Genomic DNA, 20397 nt, shown 5'->3' on the forward strand with positions numbered 1-20397 from the left:
TTGAGTGAGGAAGACAGAGTTCTTGGTCATTCTCACCGTAGGAAGTCCTCACATCCATCTTCACAACAATACATTTTCTAGGGAATTGTTAGCATCTTAGTGCAGATATGGGATATTTTTGGACAATTTTTTTTCAGTTGATGAAACAAGAAGGCATCCTATGGTTGAAGAGAGTTCATATTTTTTCATTAATCATTGATTTCATCCCACCAGATTTCTAAATCTTGCAGAGTTTTAAGCTACTACAGCAATATCCAGTTTAAGCCTTAAAAGATTGCATAAAAAAACTCTAGGGCTTTTAGCAAGTAACTCTAGATTGAATAACTGCACCTCTTCTAGGGCAGCAGCTGTTTTCTAAATTTCCATCCGTTTCTCATTGCTAACAGACTCTCAGCCTGATCATAGCAATACGAGCGATTTGTGAGGTAGCGTTCATTAGCAGCAAATAAACAGATATTAATCTTTTTCTCTCTTGGCGCTCCAGTTTCTGGGATATTAATAAAAGAATCAAAAAGAGTTTCACATACATTTTGTAGATTCTAAGATTCAGAAATTTTCTTGACTTCTTATTGGACTTGTGGTATTAGTATCTCAGCTTGATAATGCCTGGATGTGGAGATGTGGAGAAAGGCTTAAACCCAAAATTCTACTCCTCAGTTTTGATTTTGTTCAATGTTCAGCCAGTGATTATTTTGATAAGCAGAAAGAGAATGAAAGAAAAAGTGCGTTAGCTTTTCAGTACAGTGTAAAATACTGTTTTATGGATTTGGCTTGTTTGCTGTATAAAAATCAATTGTAACCAAAGAATTGATTTAGAAGATTTTAGAGGCTGGTGAGTCAGTTAAGCAGAAGGATTGTAGTGTGGCGGTTAGGAAAATGGACTCAGACCAGACTACCTGGCTTCAAACTCCAGCTGGAATGAGTTTCTTTTGGCTTTGAGAAACCCAGTTTATTTCCTCTTCTTCACTTTCCTGCTCTCTAAAATGGGAATGACGATAATAATAGTGCCAATAGCACATTATATTTTTCTTACCCCTCTGCATTCTTCACTGTGAGAGTTTCATTGGATAAACTACAAACAATGCCAAAGTATAAGTCTCAAATTGTCAAAAATAAAATTTTCATAAAAATAGATAGTTAGCACGGGTAAAAATTGTACTTAACTCATCAGTGAGGGACTCAGCAAAAAGCCAAAGCAGCTTCCTAGAAGAAATGAGAAGCTGTATGGATTTTGATAAAAGGAAAAGCTCAAATAAAGAATGCTCAGTTATATGCCTTAGAGGACAATTAAAACGTGCATTTTATGGTAAAAATGGCATTTTTACCATTTCTATCAGAGAGAAAATAAAATCACTGCACCATTTCAGCTTTAAGTCAACATCTAGTTTTATAAGAGCTGTAAAATGTCTGGGCCCTCATCAATGGTAAATAGTAAGTTGAACATTCTCCGAGAGTCAGATGACCCTTAGGCCGGTCTTCTAAATAAGGCCAGAAGAACACGGTCATGTTTTTGCATTATCTTCAGGTTCAGAATAATTTTCCATAGTAAGAATGAGCTATAAAAATATTTTAGGAATCGCTTTCCCACAACTCCATAAAACCACCTGCAGAAACTTTCCGACCACTCTTGCTAAAGGCTTAGTGAAGGATCACCTCTCTCTTTAGCAAAGGATAAAAATCAATATTGGCTAAATGGGAGCACAGAATTTATGTAGCACTGTTCATATCGACAGAAGTTCACTTGCTATTTGAAATACCAAATGTATTTTACACTGATGTTCATATACTTGTCCTTTTTTTAAAGGCACTGAATTACGAAGAAAACCGTCAAGTGGGCCTGGAAATTGGAGTACACAATGAAGCTCCATTTACTGGAGATGTGACACGCATAATGACAAACATGAACAGAGCCTTTGTCACAGTTCATGTGAAGGATCAGGACGAAGGGCCTGAATGCAAACCTGCAGTCCAATATATACAGATTAAAGAAAACTCCCCAGTGGGTTCAAAGATCAAAGTATATAAGGCACATGACCCTGAAACTAGCAGTAGCAGTGGTTTAAGGTACAAAGAAATCTATAACCACATACTAATTATGTATTTGTAATAATTGAGACAGTAATACATTTTAATACATTTTATAGTGCTAAAAACTATTTTTACTTTTTATTAACAGGTACAAATTATTGTATGACCCAAAAGGGTGGATCACCATTAATGAATTTTCGGGCTCAGTCGAAACTTCCAAAACCTTAGACAGGGAGGCTGTAACTCCCAGAGGTGCCTTGTATAATGTTACAGTCCTGGCAATAGATAAAGGTAAAACACCAGTTTTCAAATGGTATGTTATAAAAGAATTAGAGAATAAACTTCATTTATTCTTGTGCAGAATTATCCGTGTGCTAAGTATATAGAATTCTTAGAAATTACTTTAAAGATTGTTTCTATTTATCTTAATCATCAAACAAGGTGAAACTGCTTGGTGACATGAAACCATGCCTTATTTATCTTTATATCCCTAGCATGGCAGCATCTTAAATGCCTATATATCTCTATGTCAGAGGACAGAGATGAAACTTAAGTCTAGGACTAGATGAAATGGTCTCACCAGACTCTTCTAGGTCTCTTTACATCATTTTAAATTGAGCTGTTAAATAGCTCAGCTGACTATTAAGTCAAAATAATTCTTTCCTTGAATTCTGTTCCTTAAAGTAACCCAGAGTTTCTCAACCCTGGCTATGTATTAAAATAATTTGGGACATTTAAAAAAATATCAAGGTGTAGATACTACCTCAGACCAACTGAATCGGAATCCCTGGCTGGGGAGCCTGGGCATCGTATATATATATATATATATATATATATTTTTTTTTTTTTTTTAAATTTTTCGTCACTTCTGTAGTTTTAATTTCTTTTTTTTTTTTTTTAACCAGCTTAAATTTTATTTATTTATTTATTTATTTTTGGCTGTGTTGGATCTTCGTTTCTGTGCGAGGGTTTTCTCTAGTTGCGGCAAGCGGGGCCACCCTTCATCGCTGTGCGCGGGCCTCTCACTGTCTTGACCTCTCTTGTAGCGGAGCACAGGCTCCAGACGCGCAGGCTCAGTAGTTGTGGCTCACGGGCCCAGTCGCTCCGCGGCGTGTGGGATCTTCCCAGACCAGGGCTCGAACCCGTGTCCTCTGCATTGGCAGGCAGATTCTCAACCACTGCGCCATCAGGGAAGCCCGGGCATCGTATATTTTTTAAAAATCTCCCTAGGTGGTTTAAATGTGTACCAGGATTAGAGTAACTTTTCTGTAGTCACTTTACTGTTCCTTAACATCTGGACCAAAAGAAACCCAAGGAAATAGAGAGTTTGAAATTCAGACATTTATTTTTACTTTTTGGTATAATTCTGGTAAAAGGTTTATGGCCAGTTATATCTGATACTATCAACAGCAGTACTCATTTTAGGTGATCTACAGGTTTCATTTATCCATCTACCTTCTTATTTACCATTTTCTCTAATTATCAGAGTTTATTAAAAAAAAAACCCATACATCATATGTAAAATCTAGTTGATTATTTTTCTTAAGAAACTATAAAAGTCTATGAACTACACTAAACTTTTTTCCTTTCTTCCTAGGTGGTAGATCATGTACTGGAACCCTTGTAGTTAACATTGAAGATGAGAATGATAATGCACCAGAAATAACTCAAAATTTTCTAGTAATTTGCAAAACAAAGATGGAGTATGTTGACATTACAGCTGTTGATCCTGATGAGCCCATCCACGGCGCTCCATTTTACTTCAGCTTGGCAAACGCTTCTCCAGAAATCAACAGACTATGGGGCCTCGTCAGATTTAATGGTATTTCATCAAAAATAATGATTTATATGCTCTGAAATAATTGAGAATGGATTTACTGCTTTACTCACGTGAAGCATAATGTAAAATGGATTCTCACGAACATATTTTAGAAGGCTAACTTGAACTTGCGCACACATTGTGTGGGACCTGTGTTATATATTGTACATAAAATGAAAAAAAAATCATAATTTTTATGAAGGCAGAATTTACATTTACAGCAAAGACAAAAAATCCTTGTTAAAAAATTGGGCAACTTATCATTAAAACAAATTGCTCTTGCTGTGTTTTTGAAGTAACTACTGTGCGATGAGGAAAGAACAGAAGGTGGGCGGCTTAAATTTTAGTGTAAGCAAACTCTGGAAATGAGGGATCTGGGTATGTGGGATAAGCACTCTATAACATTCTGGAAGGAAACATGGTGGGCTGTGGACAGAGGCCTGGCATTGAAGCCTGCAGTGCAGACTGCTACAGTAGTGGTTTCTGGGGCGTACAGTTTTCTATGTTATAGCCATAGTTCACTGCTGTTTTGTTGCTATGTTGTGCTCTTTCATGCAATTCGACTTTTGCATATGCTGTTCCTTCTGCCTAGACTACCTCCTTCCCACTTCTTAGCTTGATATTAATTCATAATATTTATGGAGCACCTACTATCTACCTGTTGTATCTACATGTAATCTACATGTTGTATTCTTATCTGTTTACCTTTCTGCTCTAATACATGACTTTCTCAGAACATTTGTAACCCATCTGTGTATTTCCAGCACCTAGCCCAGTGCTTTGTAGACACTAACTGCTTAATCAATGTTTGTTTAATCAATAATTGATAAACAAATATGCATGAAATCAGGAAAATACTAGGGCAATAAGTAAATCAGGGTTGTTAGAGTTTAGAAGGTTTTAGTAGGAATGCCGAGAGATTTGGCGGGAGTGGTGATGAAGGGCCTTATGTACTAGCTGAGGAGGCTGACCTTTGTACGGTTGGTGACAGCAGATACGCATTGAGAGTGTACAAGTAAGGCAATGCTGTACCAGATTTATGTCTTTAAAACAGTGCCATTGATAACAGTTAGGAGGGCAGTTTGAAGAGTGCAGAGTTAAGTGGCAGGGAAAGTCAGAGGCTGCTGCACTAGTACGAGTGAATGGACATGAATATGGCTCAGGCTGTGGTCTTGAGGGACGAGAGAGATTGGAAGGATTTTACTTTAAACACAATATAATCCTGAAAAGTGCCAAATAAACCTTAGTGGTAATTCACATCCCTCTGGGGAGCTTTGTGTCTGAGGTGTAGCCAGAAATCTTTGAAGTTTTCAACAGCTCTAACAGTGCATTTAAGAAAGGCTTAGAAATTACAGATCACTTCCAGGAGGTGCATTATGGTATTTTGTCATTTCACTTATTGAAAAACCCAAAAGATTGCAATTGCCATTGAAAGTGTGTGGAGCTTTTGGTCAGTTGATAATAAAGTCATTGAAATAAGGTAACAAGATCATTGGGGAAATATCACTGTTCGTAAAAACTTGTATTGTTAGGATATAGATATGTCTGTGTTTATGTAAGCCTTATACCTAGCCTGGGTGATGTTAATTAGTTTTCTGGTATTGAGATTACTTCCACAGGGAAGGTGTTAAATACCAAGGGTCAATTGTGCTTTGAGAAATTACCTTATACATAAAGACAATGGACGGGTACCAGAAGGTAAATGGATAAGAAAATAAGAACTTAAGACATCTCTTGTGTGTAACTATTGGTGTTAATTCTTTATGAGTACCATAAACTGGTACTTTAGAGAAATGCTTGGAGTGTCTGTCAAGAGCCAATCTAGCATCATTAGCTTGTAGATAAGGGAGGAAATAAGGGAATACTAAATATTGCTGAAAGGCTGCTGGGTCACTCCAATGCCAAATTATTTCTTTAAGCCTCTCTTCTAAAAAGTTACAATGGGCAACATACATCTGGTGATATTAGTGCTTGAAAAGGTTGAAGATCATCATCTTTTTTTTATCCATTTTCACATGGAAGGTGGTTCCTTGAGAATAGTGTCTTTAAAAATAGGTGTGGTGGAACAGATGTTAAAGGAGGAATCAATGTTCATTAAAAATATAATTCTTTTCTTTCAGATACAGCTGCCCATCTTTCATATCGGAAAAATGCCAAATCTCAAGAATATCTTATTCCTATTACTGTAAAAGATAGAGGAAATCAATCTATAACAAAAACCTTGACAGTAAACCTCTGTGATTGTACTAATCAAGGTGAATGTCGCACGACTGCACCGCGTACAGGAGTGATACTTGGCAAATGGGCGATCCTTGCGATACTTCTGGGTATAGCATTGCTTTTCTGTAAGTCCTTTTACTTACCTGACTTTAAAATATAAAATAAATATCTGAGTGCAGGAAAAGGTCTTTAAAAAGAAATCTTGTCCAGCTATCTGTCAGGTGTGAGTCCCCTTTACAAATTCTTTTTGTGTTATTTTCTGAGTTCTGAGTGAATATTTTCTGTGAGAAGAAGCAAAATCCTTTTTGAGATCAAAGATTTCATACTTGGACAGAACTGTTGAAAATTCCTTAGATTTTGCCAAACCTGTCAATGATTTGATTTGTAACCAATCAAATCTGCCCTTGTGGCGAGAGAGCAGCCATAGAAAATATTTAAACCACAGGCATGGCCGTGTTCCATTAGAACTTTATTTATGGACACTAAAATTTGAATTTCATATAATTTTCCCGTGTAATAAACTATTATTCTTTTGGTTTTTTTCAGTCATTTAAACATATAAAAACCATAGCTCATGAGTCATACAAAACATGGTGGGCTGGATTTGGGGGCCATAGGTTGGCAATCCTTGGTATAGGGGCTTGTAGAACATTGTAAAGAGTTGTTGCTGTTGTTGTTAGCTTTATTATCATGTATTTCAACCTCCCACAATTATGAGGCAGAATGAAAATTCTGAATAGGCAAAATACCAAGTAAGTTTAATTAAGATACTTGGAGATAAATCTATTCTGGGAAGAAAAGTCTGCTTTGTTATCTTTTCATATTGGCAAACCATTATTTTGGGAATCAGTAAATCTCTTTAAAGTCTTTGTCTTAAAAAATGTCATTGATTTTTAAAAAATTCATGATTCAAAATACTTAAGTGATGGGTGGAATTCAAACTCTTGAAGATATGTGTATCAAAATATACATATAATCACTTTAAATGTTAAACTCTAAGCTAAATCATGGCCTGTTAATTTAGAAGGGCCACGGTAATTTGTGGGACACCATGCTCAGTCACTTGTTTTCCCCCTGTGCACCTTAGGTAATAAGAAAATATGAGTATTTTATTGTATGCATGTTAAACATTTTTGTTTTTGTTTTTGTTTTTAACTCAGCTATATTGCTAACTGTAGTATGTGGATTTGTTAGTGCCAGAAATAAAAAAAGTTTTCCTGAAGATTTGACACAGCAAAACTTAATCATCTCAAACACAGAAGCACCTGGAGACAATAAGGTGGTAAGTAATTTTTTTTTTTGAATTTTTGAATTTATTTAATTTATTTTTTTATATGGCTATTTATCTCTGAGTAGTTCCCACAATTTCTTTAACTCATCCTTATGAAGTTATTTCAGAATTTAGGAGTTAATTTCTATTTTTCATTTGATCAGATTCTGTAGACATAAATATGTTATCTGTCAATATTCAAATATTTTTGTAGTGGCGTTTATTAAACCAGATGTATTGCTTTAGTTATCTTTTTTCTACTCTCTAGTGTTATGGTTTAAAACTTGTTATTTGATGTTGTGAATTTACTATAAGAAGAATCTTTTTGACTGCTCTCTACAATGTATATTTTCAGATATTGTTTGTTTATCTAACTCTTTGACCATTTATAATAGGAAGAACTTGCTGAAAGTTCTCAAGATAAACTAAAAATATCAAAAAGATATATGTTTAAAAAAAAGTGTGTGTTTGGGGGGGCAGATTGGAAGAATACTGCAGCTTTCTTTTCTTACATATTTCTTGGGACCTCTGAGGTGCTTGGCACTATGCTTCTTGTTCTGCGGGAAGTATGTAAAAAATTATTACAAGGCATGTTCTTCCCTTGAAAAGATTTCAATTCATTCTTGAGAAATTGAAAAATAAATAGGAATGTGACAGTAAACTATTAGCACCAATATGATAGGACACTGCTGGAGTTCAAAGATACTGATGATATAAGTATATTCACGATGTCTGGATATCAACCAGAAAGGCCTGGTGGAAGAGGTACAGATTACTCTGTAACATAAAGAACACGAAGGGTTTGAAAGTGAAGAGATGGAGAAAAACAGCCTAATGAATAAAAAAGGAGATGACAAAGTTTAGGGATTATTCAACAAATAGTAAATAAATTGATTTGAAATGGAAGAAATGATGTTTTGGACTAGAGGCTTGACACTTAGGTTCTGGAGGGAGAAGATATAATAAGAGAGGGATGGGGGATGAAACTTTTTTGTGGCACACTAAGGATTTTGGATTTATTCTCTTGGTAAGGGAGAGCCAGTCAAGGCTTTCTGCACGAAAGTGGCGTAACGTGAGCAGTGTGATACTGAATCAGTAGGGTGACCAACAAGAACAGGAAGACGTTAGGAATGGGGAGGATAAAGGATTAGATCTTTTGATAATTTAAGCATGAGATAACTCTACTAGGATAATGGTTATTGGAAAATTAAAATAGGGATGGATAAGAAATATTTTAAATGTATAAATAAAATTGTCTTCTTTTAAGTAATAAAATAAAAAGTGGAGTCAATGTGACAGAAGCTATAGCCCGGGACAGTGACTTTATATCAGGCCTTTACTGTATCTCAAGGTGACGATGCCTTTCTTATCGACTATTTCTTTCACTTCCTTCCCACCATCAGGCAAAATCATGACTCATCTATGCTTGACGTGCCTATGTGTGGAACCCTGTAATTATCTCTCCATTCAGGAAATAGATTTAGCCCCATGATAGTCCTTGACTCATAGTAAGCTCTTACTTTATATCTGAGAATGGAATGATTGAGCTGTACTTAATATTTTTTCTTTGCCATTTGATGCTGGAGTCGGTGGCATTGATTGGCCACTTCACCATAACATACACCTATTTACCTGCTCTGTATTAGGAACACTTCTCAAAAGAACTTGAAATTGTTAATTTATACCAGTATATAATTTTAGGCATATTTTTACAAAATGCAACAAAATTTCACAGTGAATGTGTAAACTCATTTTAATACAATGAGTAAAGGTGGTAACTTTAGTTTTGAATCTGAGTTTAAGTCAAAGGCATTCAGATGGGGTTAGGAGTTGTGTGAAAAATCAGGACTGGAAAAGTAAATTTGAAAATCACTGACATGGAGAAGGAGTTGTTGATGCCCTATGAGAATAAACTTGGGTGAAGGAACAGAGATTAGAGAGAATGTGAAACAGTACTGTGGATTCAGCTTTGATTTTAGTTTATTTTCATTTCTCCCTTTATTAGCTTAGAAATACGATCTCAATATGTATTTATAATTACAAAATTATACCCATCAGGGAAATTTGATAAACAGGATTTGTGTGTGTGTGTGTGTGTGTGTGTGTGTGTGTGTGTGTGTGATAGAATTTTACTGTAGCAGCAACCTAAGCAAAAAATGTAGGGTAGCAGTGCCACCAAATGGCTACTTTTCAGTTCTCTTTTCTGGTATTTTTTTCAAAGGCAGTAAAATAATATGTTTGACTTTTATAGATATATTTCAGATTCAGTAAATTATCTGAACTTGAAAATCTTTGTTTTGATAGAGACTCTGCATATTAGATAGAAAAAATAAATTGGTAAGAAGATGACACAATGGCACCTGATTATAGTGGGGGTCTTGTCGTGAAAGTGATGGTTTAGAATTCGAACTGACATGCAGAGGTTATTGCTATAACTAAACATCTCACCTGTGGCCTGGAGGGTTGGTGTGCAGTTCCAGCATTAAGTTAATGTTTAATCAAGTTTTTTCCATTTTAAAATATTCCCTTGACTCTTTGTCCTCCCCTAGATCCCTCCATATTTCTTTTTCTTTGAAACTGAATTTTTTGAGAGAAATATTTTTTACTCGATTTCTCTATGACATTACTTCCTGTTCATTCCGCACTCCGTGGAAATTCTTTTGACACAGATCACCACTGGCCACTTTTTGGCTTGACTCTCATGGGTGCTTACTTTATTTGAACCAGTTCTTACCCTACTTGGATTTTTTCTACACCATTGATCTCCTTACCGTAATCCTCTCTTGGCTAGAGAGTCATGCCTCTTTGGTTCCGTATTATCTCAGTGGCTATTCCAGATCAATTCTGTCACAGCTCTAATTCCTTTCTCCACCCTTTAAAACATGATGTTTTTTGTCGTTCTATTCTTAGCCTTTTTTTCTTTTGGTCTGCAATTTTCTCTGGGTGATATCATTTATTCCCATGGCTTCAACTCCCCGCTACATGGAAGTGACTCCCAGAATTATACTCCAGCTCAGATCTCTCACCTGAGCTCCAGACCACATATTCATATACTCATTTTGGAAATCCACAGGTTTCTTGTTTACCACGTCCAAAATTGAATTGCTTACCCTCCTCTCACCCGCAAGTGCATCCTTCATCCCTGTTTCAGTGAATCATACCATCTATCCAGTTGCACAAGCAGGACACATAGGAATAATTCCTGACCCTTCCCTTTGCTGCCTCATCCATCTAACCACCAGTAAGCACTCTATGAAGTCCATCCTCTTCTTTTAATCATCCCTGCTTCGACTTTGGCTTAGATCCTTATCGTTTTTCACCTATAATGTTTCAGTGACCTCTCTGATATCCATGACTCTAAACTTGTCTCCTTCTTATTTTTTTTTTTTTAATTTATTTAATTTATTTATTTATTTATTTTTGGCTGTGTTGGGTCTTCGCTTCTGTGCGAGGGCTTTCTATAGTTGCAGCAAGCGGGGGCCACTCTTCATCGCGGTGCGCGGGCCTCTCACTATCGCGGCCTCTCTTGTTGCAGAGCACAGGCTCCAGACGCACAGGCTCAGTAGTTGTGGCTCACGGGCCCAGTTGCTCCGCGGCATGTGGTATCTTCCCAGACCAGGGCTCGAACCCGTGTCCCCTGCATTGGCAGGCAGACTCTCAACCACTGCGCCACCAGGGAAGCCCTCTCCTTCTTATTTGTCTTTCACATTATTGCCTAAAATGATTTTTTAAAAATATGTCCCTTGCCTGTTATTAAAGCCATTCTTTTAGTCCCCATAATCTTCAAGATAGTCTAAAAATTTTAGCATGGCATATAGATCTTTATGTCCTCTGGCCTTTTATAACCTCTCTAGCTTCTTCTCTCTCTCTTTGAACTTTCTGTTGTAGGCATTCTTGACAGGCTGAAGTTGGGAACCCCCAAGGAACTCCATTTGCCTTTGCCTTTGCCTCTAGACCCTCTTACAGATAATGCGTTCTTCCTCCTATTTCTCAGTAGGAATCCCTCAGCTCAGAGTTTTCCCAGTTTGCTCCACTTACTTTCTCCGAGTTTGAATTTTCATGCTCTTCCTCTGTGTCCCTATAGCATTCTGTGTTCACCTGTACATCAGCGTTATCACATTCTTAAAGTAATTGTCTGTTTTTCTGCCTCATTGGAGTAAGAGCTTCTTGGAGCCACTGAGGGACCATGTCTCTATCTTTGCACCTAATTGGAAAATGATAAATGTCTGTTGAATGAATGAATGAATAAAAGGTTGAGTAAACGAGCTGTCTCCTTTGCCTTCTTGTGACTTTACTTGGAATCCATTTCCTCCCTATGTGAACTGTCTTATTTTATTTTATTTCAGTGTTCTGCCAGTGGGTTTACGACCGATACAGTCAACAACTCTAGCCAAGGCTTTTGTGGTACTATGGGATCAGAAGTCAAAAATGGCAGGCAGGAAACCATTGAAATGGTAAAAGGAGGAAACCAGACCTTGGAATTGTGCCAGGGGGCCGGGCATCATCACACCCTGGGTTCCTGCAGAGGAGGCACCATGGAGATGGACCACTCGGAATGGTACAGTTTCACTCAGCCTCGCCTTGGTGAAGTGAGTTTCCTTGAGTGTTTTGACCCTGCAATTTAAATGTCCAAGTGGAGGACATTAGGAAATTGAGATTAACATATATTTTCAGAAACTTCTTTTTCAGATTCTCCAATGTATCCTTTCTCTTTCACTCTCTGATTATTTTTGCCCCTGCTCTTCGATTTTGTTACAGTATTTGATATAAAAGTTTTTATTTCATCTGTCACATTTCTCTTAATTTCTAAAATCTCATGAAAATTGGAGGATTCTACTATCCCTCACTAAAGTTACATTTCATTTTTAGGTGTGTGTTTATCTCATGAACTCTTTTAATATAGAAGAATAGGGAAAAAATCTCATTCTCCACAATCACAAAAATCCCCAAATCAAATCTGCATCTCTCTGTGAAAACAAAGCATCTGTACAGAATTCTGGAGTGAATATTAAATAATATGGTTCATATGAACTATTTTTTCATGTAAAAAGCATCATGCATATATAAAGTGTTTTCTAATTCAGAGGAAAGCAAGGATGTGAAAGATAGGGGGGTTCAATAAGGGATTTTCTTTCCTGGCAGCACATCAAAATTCCCTGGGAAGCTTTTAAAAAATACTAATGCCTGTGCTTCACCTTGAAAGATTCTGATTTTAATTGGTTTGGCTTTTTTTTTTTTTTTTTTTTTTTTTTTAAGCTCCTCGGGTGATTCAAATGTGCAGCCTGAGTAGAGGACCACTGAATTAAGTATTCTTTCTGGTACTAAGTTTTCACTTCTTTTAGCAGAGAGTACCAGTGCTGTTGTAATACAAACACTGGTCCAGAAACCCTAAGGCCTTTGATGGACTGCAGATGGGCAACATTCTGTGACATGGCTGTAGGTTATCATAGGTCCATAGCATATTTATTTTTTTCATCAAATTCAAGTGTTAATCCCTTTTCTGTTTCTAGACAGTCAGTAGCCATGTAAGATCAGGCTGAGGAGGAGGGAAGCTGAAGAAACACTCTTAGGGGTGTTCTCCAATGTGCATGTCAGGTAATGGGATGTGAAGCTAAAATGGTCATGAAGAGAGACACTTGCTAATGTAAGCCAAGGTAATAAGTGCTGGGTTTGAGAGGGGATGGGTACACAGGTGAGAAAGGGGAGAGGTGCACGAGTTTGACAAGTTGGCAGACAGGCCAGTGACAAACAGCGAGGGTAAAATGTGACTGAATGCTTGGCCTCTATTCTGGCCAGGTTTTTGCAGTGTCAGTTATCTTGATTATTTTAAATTTCACTGAAACTTTTTGGTGCATCTTTTTATTTTGCCATGTTTTGGCTCTCTCGGAAGCTTGATTCTGAAGACAATGTGGTAATCTTACCGACATTATATCTGCAGATAATAGCGATTTTAGTTTATTGAACATGTACTACGTGCTGTACATAATAAGGGTATTTTTCATGCATTATTATTTCATCATTTAATAATGAGCCTGTGAATTGTCTGTACTCCTATTTGAGAAATGAGGAAACTGAGACTTAAAGATGTTCAGTATTATTACTTGCTCAAAGTCATGTAGCTAGTTGGTAAAGCCAAGCTATGACTCCAAATCAGGACTGCTTGACTATCCAAGCTCAAATTCCTAACCGCTATGCATATTGTCACCATTTTGTGGACTAGCCTGACCTCTAGATATAAAATTTAGGGATAAGAATTTAATAATAATTTAAATGTACTTAAATATAATGTGTATACATAATTTTGGATTTGTATGGATTACTAGAAATGTAAAATATACTGATTTTGTGGTATGGCTGTGATATAGACCAACCATGTGCATTTTTTTGTATTTAGGAATCCATTAGAGGACACACTGGTTAAAAATTAAACATAAAAGGTAAATAAAAAACAAATTTTATGTTTATCTTTCAGTGTGTTTAAAACAATAATACAATCCCTTTTTTTTAATTTTACAGAAATTGCATCTATGTAATCAGGATGAAGACCACATGCCATCTCAAGATTATGTTCTTACGTATAACTATGAAGGAAGAGGGTCTCCAGCTGGTTCTCTGTAGGTTGCTGCAGTGAAAAACAGGAAGAAGATGGCCTTGACTTTTTAAATAATTTGGAAGCCAAATTTACTGCCTTAGCAGAAACATGCACAAAGAAATAATGTTACAGTGCTACAATTAGACATATCTTTGTCAGACATTCTGGAGGTTTCTGAAAGGGATATTGTAAATTTTAATTTATATCTAGATATCTAGATATATATGAATATGAATATATATGAATTTTTCTAAAATTTTTGAATTATGCTACCTACCAATTTGTACTTTAAAACAGTTTGTTACTTATCTTTTCAGGAAGTTTAAAATGTTAAAACAGATTTTGCCTCTTTTACTGCTGAGTAAATAGACAACCAGCAAATCTCATGCTATAGTACTGGAATTAAGGTCTATAAAGTACCTCCTCTTCTTTGCATATATTTTTCCAATAAATACATTGGCTAAATATTAGTCCAACAATAGAAGCTGTATTTGATTGACTATAGTAGAACAGCTCTCTGGGCTAGAAATTCCATTCTTATTCCAGATTTAGATAAAAGTAGAATATTAATCATTATGGTAAATTATGTTGGATTTTTTTAGCTCTAAAAAATCAGTAGCACCTGGTCGTTTTCTCTGAAGGCTACTAGAGTTTTGTTTTTCTTCTGGGTAGCAATTAGATCATGAAGAGCAGTTCTAGCTACTAGATTGCCCTAATAAGGTCTCAAAAACACAGAGCCACAATGTGAAAACTAGACCAGAAAAGTGTAGACTAAAAAAAAAAAAACTGTTGTTTTTATACTTTTGAAAGTGTGTTATATGGTTTACAAAAGTATTGTTATGAGGAATATATCTAAGTTTCCTTAATCTCGAGAAAGAAAACTATATTCACCGTACAGAGTTATTGCCAGTATTTTAATGTAAAGATCTTCTGTTGAGATTGTAATCACAAGTCTTTTTCCTGAGATTCAGAACTACCTTTGATAACTTGCCAGTAATGAGAATTATGCTGAGAAAAAGTTGCTTTTCTTCTCTTGAGAATTATACTTTCATATTTTCATTTGCAAGTTTAGCATATATGGCTTTTTATTTTCTCTAGACAGTAGTCATTTGCAATTAGAATATCTTATCCTTAGGTGGACTGTAGTTACGCCATTGCATCAGTCTGAAGAAACAGGCTCCCATTGTAGTTATGGTAGCAACGAGCATTAACATTCATTTCCATTCACTACCATTTTCAAATAAAATACATTATTCCTTATTAAAGCAGGTAACATTACACAATGCTAGAATGAATCAAATGAATATAGGGAAACTTAAACCTTAGGTGCAATTTAATATCTTCCAAGGTGTTGCTTAAATTTTGTGCTTCTCAAATTTGTTCACATGCTACAGCCTCTGGAAGGCCTTGCAAAATTCCCCAAAGCAATGACGTTTAAACTTAAAATAATTAACATTTAATCTTATGATAAACCTAAGAGCACATTATTATATACTCACTTCAAATGATAGTTTAAAAAATAGACAACAAATAATAGGTACCACTAGTTGAAGAAAAGTTTGAAAGAAAAATAATTAAGACTAAATTAATTTTAAAATTTTGCAACTATGAAGAATTGGGACCTGCTCCCCATACCCGACGCCTGCAAAAAAAAAAATTCTTTATTTTACTTTGGAGGCAGAATTTGTTGAGCTAGTGCATGAAGTGACAATGTCGATAGGAATACAGTTTGAACTGGATATATGTATATATATACACATACATACATATTAATGTTTATTGATTAATGGTTAACTATATAACCATTAATCATTAATGGTTAAATATATTACCACTAATCATTAATGGTTAAATCATTAATCAATGCAACATTTAAAACAAAGTGGAAAACAAAGTGAAAAACAACATTTAAAACAAAGTGAAAAACATTTAATTTTAAATGAGGCGGAGGTGTGGTGTGTTCTATAATAGAAATCCGGGATTTAAAAAATAGAGAACTTATGTTTGGTTCTTAGGTGCTGCATGATAACTAAGCATATCAGGAAATGGTTCATGTACATTTATGTAATTTGTTTAAAATTGTATACAGTTAATTAAACTTTTCTGGTTTCAGTGGAAAGGAAAGAGGAATCAGGTGGAACAGTAGATTTGCTTTGCAGTCTCCTTCTGCATCTACAAACTGGGAGCAAACTGGTGACTGGCTATCACAGCTAGGGCTCCCTGGCTTCCAGTGACAGGTTTCCAGAGATGAAATGTTTTTCTTGGAGCTAACGCTAAAAACTTCTTTTAACTTAATTCTGGTAAAAATAAATCTTCTACAACCATTTTCATTGTCTCTCCTACCAATCGACATTTAAAAAAATTTAGAGCCAAATAACCATGTTCTCTGGGTCAGATTTTAAAGGCTAAAGGGGGCTGTGGGGGGGTAAATCTTATGAAAGTGGGGCATGACTGTCCTAAGACCTCAAATCTGTCACCTTTACGCTGTGTTCTAATCAAAGCCTGGAAACTATAAAATGTCATTTCCCTAATCACTGCCCTGTTTTAAAGAGACATAGATGTGATTCAAGGAAATCAGCCCTCCCATCAGGCCCCCTTTCTTTAATCTCTCTCCCAACCTTGTCAATAACACTTAGCTGGCAAATACTCTGGGCTGTCAATCACCCTTCAGTATAAATTACTTTTTACAGGTTTGCTTTCTTACGAGGATTTTTTAAATAATAGAAGAACTAAGAAGTTTGAATCCATGAAACAAAAAGATCACGTGGCCAGGTGGGGACACAGAGAACTCCAGGAGAGGGCAAGCCCAAGTGGGGTATTTGCACAGTCAGAGAGGAACATGAAAACCCAGGCCTTCAAGGGCAAAGAGAGAGGTCACAAAAGGGACATGAGTGGTAAACGCTGAAGCAACATTGTTTGCTTCTTAATTTGTCCTAGGCCAGGCCCTTCCTTCTCCTTTTTCCTCAGGCCAGTGGCAGCTGCCATTTTTTTTTTTTTTTTTTTTTTTTTAATATTTATTTATTTATTTATTTGGCTTGTTGGATCTTCGTTTCTGTGCGAGGACTTTTTCCAGTTGCGGCAAGCAGGGGCCACCTTCATCGCGGTGCGCGGGCCTCTCACTATCGCGGCCTCTCTTGTTGTGGAGCACAGGCTCCAGACGCGCAGACTCAGTAATTGTGGCTCACAGGCCCAGTTGCTCCGCGGCATATGGGATCTTCCCAGACCAGGGCTCGAACCCGTGTCCCCTGCATTGGCAGGCGGATTCTCAACCACTGCGCCACCAGGGAAGCCCGGCAGCTGCCATTTGATTTTGGTGAAGTGTCACCAACCCTTTCTCTGCCTCAGCTTATTCGGAGTATGGAATCAAGAAGAGAGCTGACTCCTTGCTGAGTCTGAAAGCGTTTTCAGGACAGGCCTGAACTGGTTGTGCAGGCCAAACACGGCATTCGTGGGGAATGCTGGATTCCTAATGTAGCCCTCTGGTCACTGAGATAGAGGTCTTCAATGAAACAGGTGTCTGAATTTTCTATTTGATGCTCCATTTTCTGTTTTCTAATTTGCTCCTGAAATCTAGCTTTTTAGACTTAGACCTTTTAAAGAGTAATTTTCCTTTTAAGGGCTTCTTATTTTTAATGTAAACATTTTTAACATATAGTATTCTTCTTTCCTTACATGTGTAAGGTGAAAATTATGCTATTTTAGTGTGAAAGAAAATATCTTTTTGAAGCTTTTTCTTCCAGTGAATGTTCTTGAATTTTTATGTAAATGTACAGATTATTTTTTTCTTATTTTTGTAAGGAAGCAGCTATCTGTCTAAAATACAGTGAGATTTTGCAACGTTTTTAACAGAGCTTTAATTTTGCTGTTCAGAGAAGTTACTTTGCTTTTAGAGAAACATGGCAGGTTAAAATAAGCAAAAATTTAATGTGTAAAGCAATATTTACAGATCTGGGATATAATAAAACAATGTTAACTTGATTTCTTGTCTTTGCTATTTTTAGAGATTAAATTATTCCAAGGTGGTCATGCTGCAAAATTGTGCTTAAGACTGGAATGGAAACAGATCCTTAGTAATAGTTTCATTGTATTTATAAGGAAATACTTTAGAGAAGGGGTCATTACCAAATTGTCAACATCATTATACTATTTGGGAGGAGGTCACCATTTGCGGCACAGCTTTACAAATATTAACTGTCTGCTAACTGTCTGTCTATACATCTGTCTAACTATCAGCTGATTTTGACTGGTGAAGAAGTATTGTAAGGTTGTAACTGCAGAATGTTCCAGAATTAATACAGTGATACAGGATTCTTACTTAGAGGAGCAATGTAGTCAAGGATAAACATTATGAGTTAAAAAAAAAAAATCAAGCAATATTCCATTCTTGGTTCCACGTGTCCAGCAGAATTGGTTTGGTTAGATTTTGGGTCATAGTGGCTGAGAAGCATGGAATCTAGAGTCATTGTTTGAATTTGAATCCTGGCTCTGCCACTTATTAAGTGTGTAACTTTAGAAAGGCTACTTATCTTCTAAGTCTTAGTTTTCTTATCTTTAAAATCAAAAAAGCAATACCAACTTTACAGAGTTGTGGGGATGATTAAATGAATTCATATATTTAAAGCATGTAGAACATTGCCTGTACATAGTAAAAGATTTATGAATGTTATGTATATAGGAAGTAAAATTATGTAGTTGAATATAATACAAAACAATATCTGATCTCTTTTTGGAGAAAAGGTTATGGTTATATAGGAGAAAAGGAGGAGGGGGAAGAGACACTTTTTCCCCCCCCAGAATTTGTGCTCATAATACACAAAACAATTCTATAGCATGTTTTTCTTTCTGATAGGTTGTTTTTATTCCCCAGCCCCCAACCCATTTAAGCAACTAAGTCCTTCTGTTTTTATTAGATTCTGTGTACGTGTGCCAGAGAATTAACACCTAGAGATTCAAGGTCTAAGCCATCCAGGTAACCCTGATCAGACTAAGAGCTGCCTTAATGACCACTTGTGTGAGTCGAAGACCAACCACCAGACTCTCTCCCTACTCAGTGCCACTTGCCACTTGGTACTCCATCGGAGTGAGTGAGACTTAACCCCAGAAAAGAGAGCTGAAGATAAAATCCCAAATGACTGAGGTTTGTTTTCTGCCACCTTGACTCAATAATGACCCAAAAAAGAAATTGAATATTAGAAAAATGAAAGGAGATGTATTTCTGGAACTTCTGGAGAAGTGAACAGAGATTCTTTCCTACTATTCAAACAAGCAACTGGTGATTGTTGAAAGACAGGGAAGTATGTATACAGCACATTTTCTTATCCATTCATCTATCCATGGACATTTAGGTGTTTCCACCTTGCGGCTATTGTGAATGGAGCTGCAATGAGCATGAGAGTTTAGGTTTCTCTTCAAGATCATGATTTCAGTTCTTTTGGATCATACCGTAATTCCATTTTTAATTTTTTGAGGAACCTCCATATATTTTTCACAGCAGCTACACCATTCAGCCATTAAAAAGAAGGAGACCATGCCACATGATACAACATGGACGAACCTTGAGAACGTTATGCTAAGTGAAATAAGCCAGTCACAGCAGGACAAGTACTGCACGATTATGCTTATATGAGGTATGGAAAGTGGCCACAATTATAGGAACAGAAGGTAGAATGGTGGTTGCCAGGGGCTGGGGGCAGAGCGGGAAATGGGCAGTTGCTGTTCAATGGGTGTGGGGTTTCAGTCATGCAAGATGAAAGTTCTAGAGATGGGCCGTACACTGTGTTCACAGTTAACCATACTACACTGTACACCTAAACGTTTGTTGACGGTACATCTCAAGTCATGTGTTTCTCACCACGTTGGGAAAAAACCCCAACATACTTCCCTTCAGGAAAAATTGGTTTCAGGTGTCCTCGGGCGAGGTAATTTCCATGAGTCTTCAGGCTAGGAGAGGCTTGGTGTTCTGCCTTTGCCTCTGGTTCCCAGTGTCCGTGGCTCCTTTTCAGACACCCTTCAGTCACTCAGACATCTGCTGTGTTTGAGCACAGCCTGAAGACACCTGGGGATGCACAAACATGTGGGCAGTGCCAGAGAAGCACGCTGTTGTTGTCACATGTAACTTCAAAAGCAGAAGGATCTTCAGAAGGCAATTTGAAACAAGCTAAAACGTTGGCAGAAACACCTGCAACCTTTGTCTTCTGTAATTGTTCTATCTCCTGTGGACAGCACAACAATAGTGGGGAAAATACACACTTGGGATATTATAAGCTAGTATTTTACTTAGGGGCAAGCTAATAGATATAATATTCTAGAAGAAACCTGAATATTTGTTACCAAGTTCCCACGTATTTATTAAATTAATTTTATTGTTTTTTTTCAAACTACGTAAGGTAAATACAAGCTGTGTGATATGTGTTTATACATTTTTTAAATTAAAGGATAGATTTCCATGTTACCTTATTAGATTCACTT

At 36.6% G+C, this 20397-nt stretch overlaps 3 protein-coding genes across 3 annotated transcripts in view; 2 read left to right on the forward strand and 1 right to left on the reverse strand.

Moving 5' to 3' along the window:
- LOC309639142 (desmocollin-2-like) overlaps positions 1–16253 on the forward strand; it is a 98106-nt gene extending 81853 nt beyond the window's left edge. Inside the window, exons 16-17 of the transcript XR_014251496.1 lie at positions 12594–12655; positions 16043–16253. The gene's annotated coding sequence lies outside the window, so the exon portion shown is untranslated. The remainder of the gene's footprint in view (positions 1–12593; positions 12656–16042) is intronic.
- The window catches only part of DSC3 (desmocollin 3), a 40540-nt gene extending 24287 nt beyond the window's left edge, over positions 1–16253 (forward strand). The window contains 8 exon segments of the mRNA XM_082416013.1: positions 1805–2064; positions 2177–2319; positions 3626–3850; positions 5968–6192; positions 7228–7349; positions 11684–11926; positions 13854–13946; positions 13949–16253. Coding sequence (XP_082272139.1) covers positions 1805–2064; positions 2177–2319; positions 3626–3850; positions 5968–6192; positions 7228–7349; positions 11684–11926; positions 13854–13946; positions 13949–14053 — 1416 coding nt within the window. The 3' untranslated portion in view covers positions 14054–16253.
- Positions 1–20397, reverse strand: part of LOC309639137 (desmoglein-1-like) — an 888370-nt gene that overhangs the window by 323139 nt on the left and 544834 nt on the right. The window lies entirely within an intron of this gene.

The sequence above is a fragment of the Balaenoptera physalus genome, assembly GCF_965194825.1.
Source record: "Balaenoptera physalus genome assembly, chromosome: 12".
Classification (NCBI taxonomy): domain Eukaryota; kingdom Metazoa; phylum Chordata; class Mammalia; order Artiodactyla; family Balaenopteridae; genus Balaenoptera; species Balaenoptera physalus.